General features: G+C 39.6%; 1 protein-coding gene across 2 annotated transcripts; it reads left to right on the forward strand.

The window, feature by feature from the left end:
* Positions 1-1,320: 1,320 nt before the first annotated feature.
* Positions 1,321-2,054, forward strand: LOC128856516 (cytochrome c oxidase subunit 6C). 2 transcript variants are annotated; one of them, XM_054091817.1, is made up of 4 exons: positions 1,321-1,354; positions 1,425-1,529; positions 1,586-1,784; positions 1,865-2,054. In XM_054091817.1, exons 3-4 carry the CDS (start codon positions 1,609-1,611, stop codon positions 1,983-1,985), a joined length of 297 nt encoding a protein of 98 aa, XP_053947792.1. In that variant the 5' UTR covers positions 1,321-1,354; positions 1,425-1,529; positions 1,586-1,608; the 3' UTR covers positions 1,986-2,054. The 2 variants fall into 2 exon arrangements, with proteins under 2 accessions (XP_053947792.1, XP_053947791.1); XM_054091816.1 differs by lacking the exon at positions 1,321-1,354 and having other exon boundaries at positions 1,381-1,529.
* The last annotated feature ends 3,154 nt before the right edge of the window (positions 2,055-5,208 follow it).

The following is a 5,208-nucleotide window of genomic DNA, read 5'->3' on the forward strand; positions in this document are numbered from 1 at the left end:
CGCTGTCTTGTTGAAAATAAACGTTGTCCAGATCAATACCATCCAATTCCGGCCATAAAAAACCGTAAACCATCTCTCGATAGCGCAATCCATTCACTGTAACTGTTGCTCCAGCTTCATTTTCGAAGAAGTAAGGTCCAATGACTCCGCCGGACCATAAACCGCACCAAACAGTCACACGTTGAGGATAGAGAGGCTTTTCAACAATAACTCTTGGATTTTCTGCGCCCCAGATCCGACAATTTTGCTTGTTGACGAAGCCACCGAGGTGGAAATGGGTCTCATCACTCAAGATGATTTTTCGATGAAATTCCGGATCATTTTCATGCATTTCAACGACCCAATCAGCAAGGACATGACGTTGTTGATGATCGGCTGGCTTGAGTTCTTGTGTTAACTGGACTTTATACGTCTTAAAACCCAAATCTTTATGCAAAATACGGTGTAATGACATTTGTGGAATGCTTAATTCTAAAGAACGACGAGGAATGGACAAACCTGGGTTTTCTTCAACACTTTCGGCTTCAACAGCAATACTTTCGGTTGTTCTTGAGCGACGTGCACGGGTTTTATTCTTCACATCACTAACTTGTCCCAACAGCTTGAATTTTTTCACCAATTTCTGTATTACGGTTGTTGTTGTAGCAGCATAAACATTCCCCATACATATATGGGAATGCTGCTGAAGGGACAGTCCTTGGCCCGATATAAATCCGGGTCGTTCCGGTAACGTAGAACCGATTGTTGTGGGAACCGACTGTCTGTATTACGGTCCGACAAGGTGCTTCACGATGACCCAAAATGTTCGAGTTTTAGGAACCGTCTCTGCCAAATTTTCACCATTTTTATAATAAATTTTAAAAACTTCAGTGCGTTTTTTAAGCGTGTATCGTTCCATTTGTTTGTGTGGAGACCGTCACTCCAGAGGACAGCAGCCTCAAACGAAGAACAGCTACCTGTGCGCATCAAACTCTCGTCGGGCAGTTACATTTTCGACCATAACTTTGAATCTGTGGGGAATTTTTATAATCGACTTCTACAGAAATGCGCCTAAAACTATAAAGAATAATAATCTGTAAAAAAATCGAGTTTTGAAAATTCTGGACGTACCTGTATGTAACCCCTTAAATAAAAATAAAAACACTTTTTGCCACCATTTTTACTAAAAGGGACTTAATTTTTCAACTTTCTCCACGCTTTTTAAATTCAAGCTTTTGTAAGCGAGTGTCAAAAATCTAATGTCACAAGTGAGTAAAACTTTAATAATTGAATCATTTCTACAATTAAATTACAAATAGCTTTTGGCATTTGTGTCACTGGGCTACATTCAAAAACAACAAAACCACTTGTTGTCGTAAGTTTTTCTTATTTGCACAATTGAAAAATCAAAACACAGAACTTCAAAAAATTAATTTCAATTACAGACTTTTCTACGAATGACGCGAGCCTAAAGAGAATTGCAATCTCAATTAATTAGGTAAAAGCGAATTAAAGAATTGCCTTCAAGCGCATAGCTGCACAAGCGTAAGGTAGGTAGCCGCTTTTCGGATCTTACCCTTCAAATTTCATCTCCTTTCATTTACAGTTCGACGCGACGCAAGCAAAAAAATGAGCAAGCAAAAATCAAAGGCCCCAGCCAAGTTGCCTCCGCAACTATTCAACAATCATCGTCAGATGGCGCTACGCAACATAACGGTTGCGGTCGTATCTGCCTTGTTTGCCGGCTTAACTTTCAACCTGTTGCATAATAAGCAACGCAAGAAAAAATATCGCAATTTTTATAAGTTAGCAAATGATTTTAAAAAATTCGGTTTTATTTACTTTTCATTTATTTCCATAAATATTATCTTTCTCGTTATTTAAGCAATTATGATGCGGATAAGTCGTTTATGCGCATGGCAGAGGGCGGTTATCTGCATTCCTGTCCACCTTGTTCGTTGAAAGAGGAAGAAAATGGTGAAGCGGACAAAAAGAAGAAAAAGTAAACTCAAAATTGTATTGGAATGACATTTTTCCTTTGCAACTATAACGAATTAAATAAAAAAAAAATTCCAAGCATGGTTTTGTAAGGATGTGTTTTTTTTAGAAAATGGAATTATGAATTATTTATATGAGGACTAATATATACGGAGCATATCCGGAAAATTAGGAATATTTTATATTGTTAAAATTACACCAACAATTTTTTCTTAGTCATGGTCCAGTGAATGTAATTTGTGAAATTAAGAAATTATGTACTGATTGTTATCCACTCCGGACAGTTGACACGTGAGATGGTTTTCTCGTATCAGAAAAAAAAATTTAGAAACTACACTAAAATGAATGGTCGGAAGATCCTTCTATACACGTGTTCGTTGAAGGCACTCAAAGAAGGTCCAGTGGTTAACAAAGCGTCAGTTTTCGATTGTTGTGGCTGTCGCAACCGGCCAATGTCCATTAGGCATCCGTGCGATGTGACTTGATATTACTTTGAGTGTAATTCGCTATCTGGAGGATGAAGTGGGATAAATTCGGCACCTTAGCCTTTGTTGTGCTGTAATCACGAGAATCAGATTTAGGCAATTTGGCTCTCACGGTTTTTCTACGTCTGCAGAAATAAGAGACTTGGGTATCACCCGCCAGTCAATCAAGAGCTGGAGAGTCCTTTCCGAAGATTCGTGCTCAGACCACAGATGCATTGAGTTTCAGTGTGGCGAGGAGGCACAAATGCCATTGCCCTCTAGAAACTCCAGAAAACCAGGCTGGCAGAAGTTTAGGGGGGCGTTGTGGGACCTTGACGTGACGCCACCAAGACTCCGGGCGCCATTGCTCTGTTGCATGGTGATCGATCCTCTGCTCACCACCTTAAACGACTCGGGAGTCTACGCACAAGCATATCCGGATGACGTTACCTGTTTGGTAACATGAACGCTTATGAACATCTGCAGGAAAGTGCAAAAAACTCTGGATATGATTGACACTTGGTGCTGTACCAATGGGCTATCGGCAAATCCCACCAAGACTGGCATTGACCTCCTCACCAGAAGGAGAAAGCTTGATGGACTTGTTCTGCCTAAGCTAAGAGGCCAACTTCCTTGGCCCGGAGCCCGTTTTGTCACTCCCTTCTGCAGCCATCAAAGCCAAAGCAAATCCCACCAAGACTGGCATTGTCCTCCTCACCAGAAGGAGGAAGCTTGATGGACTCGTTCTGCCTAAGCTAAGAGACCCACTTCCTTGGCCCGGAGCCTGTTCTGCCACTCCCTTCTGCAGCCATCAAAGCCACGGTTAGCAACCGGGTTACTCTAACCCACAAGCGAGCTTAGCAGGCTGAGAGGGGCTGCAGATGGACAAAACTGATGTTACCTGTCATGTCCGACGGACGGTCACAGTTCCTCCTGTCACCACCTGTTCGACTTTCCGTGCTCCGCCTTCGCTCAAATCAGGCTTAAGGTCTTCCGCACTGATGTGTTAAGAAGCGACCACCTTGACTCCTTTGCACCACGAGATCTACTCAGATTTCTTCGGAGGTCGAGTAGATTTAAAGAAAATTTAAAAAACAACAATGGATTTATTTGTGTCTGAGTGCTGCAATTGATAGTCTGTCCCGACAAAAAACAAAAAAAGAAAAGAGTGATCAGATTGGAGGTACTTTTCCAATAGGGTTTTTTGAACAGATCTCGATCGACTTTAGTTTGACCGTAGTCAGTATTTAGTATTTTTTCAGTATTTAGTGACATTTTATAATATAAAGTTTTATGCCTCAACAACGTTTACGAATCGTTCAATTGTATTACGTACATCGACGCTCTGTGAAAAGTGGGCAGGCCAACTTATGGTGTTCAGCGTTGAGGCTCATTTTAATATAAAGATGTAAAGTCTAAATGCTTTGTGAAGAACCAACTTGCTTCGATTGAGGTATTGGAAGACAAAATAACTAAACTCATTCCCGAGATAGTCCGAAGTCCTCCAGCGAGTCATTCATTACGGCGTCGTTGCGGCCAACATTTGAGAGAGATTATCTTTAAAAAAATAAATATCATGGATGGTCCTACACAAAAATAATAAAGATTACCCAATCAATTTGAATTTTCGATGTTTTACTTCAATTTAAAATCCGATACCTCTAAATTGATCACCCTTTATATATACTTGTGTACCGCCAAAAGAAATTTAGTTTCACTATTATAGAAATTCAATATTTTTGAAGGAATTCCTTTATTCTTTTTTCTAGGGAATGGCTTGCAATTTTTGAAATACTAACTTTTCAATTTTATTTTACTTACTTTTTTTATCCCATCGTTTTTTACTTTGAACGGGTGATATAAACCAACGAGCCATTGACAGTTACACCGAGTCAATGGACTAGTGGCGCCAATACAAAAACAGCTTGAAATGTCAATAGAATTCAATCAAAAAGTGAAGTGAACGAAATAAATCTCGACTTTATGCCAAATGCAGTAAACGAAATTGCACAGAGCAAACGAAAATGTAACACGCACGTATGTATGTATGAATGTATATGTATGTCTTTCGGTTTATGCTATGTACAGTGGTGGGCATTGAAGACCGAGTATGTAAAGTCAAGCAAGGCAAGGACTTAAATTATGTACAATGTTTAAAGATTCAACAGAAAAATTATTTATTTTACATAAAGTTGCATATTTAACGTCTGCTTGAACAATAACAAGCAGACTCTTCACAACAGAAGCAAGAGCTCCTCACGTGATACAGGGCGATTGAGTGCAACTTACCCACGGGGAGAAGGCTAAGGAAAAAATGAGTATCCGGAAGATTAGTAGCAAAATCTGCTAGTGGGAATTTTTTTTAATGGTGCGAAGCCGAAAAATTCTTGGTTAAGTCGAGGATAAACAACCATCCTTTGCTTATATTTGAGGAGAATGTAAGGGAATCGTGTCCTATGAGTTACACTCATTGGGACAAATACACAATTCAAGCCTCTACTGGCAACAATTGATCAGATTGAAGCAGGTTATCGACTGAGTCTCCGACAAACAGCCAGAATTGGCAAATTGGAAGGTTGTTGTGTTTGGTCAAGACAAGGTCAGACCTCACATGGACGAGAATTATGATATTGCTTTAAAATATAATAGACAAAAGTTATGGAACCAAATTGTTTAAATCGTATAATCAATATTATCAGAGCACTATGCGCCAGAAGCCCCCAAAAGTGGCGAAAATTTACAAAAAATAATTTCTAAAATTCGCTCA

This window comes from Anastrepha ludens, chromosome 3 (assembly GCF_028408465.1).
Source record: "Anastrepha ludens isolate Willacy chromosome 3, idAnaLude1.1, whole genome shotgun sequence".
In the NCBI taxonomy this organism is placed as follows: domain Eukaryota; kingdom Metazoa; phylum Arthropoda; class Insecta; order Diptera; family Tephritidae; genus Anastrepha; species Anastrepha ludens.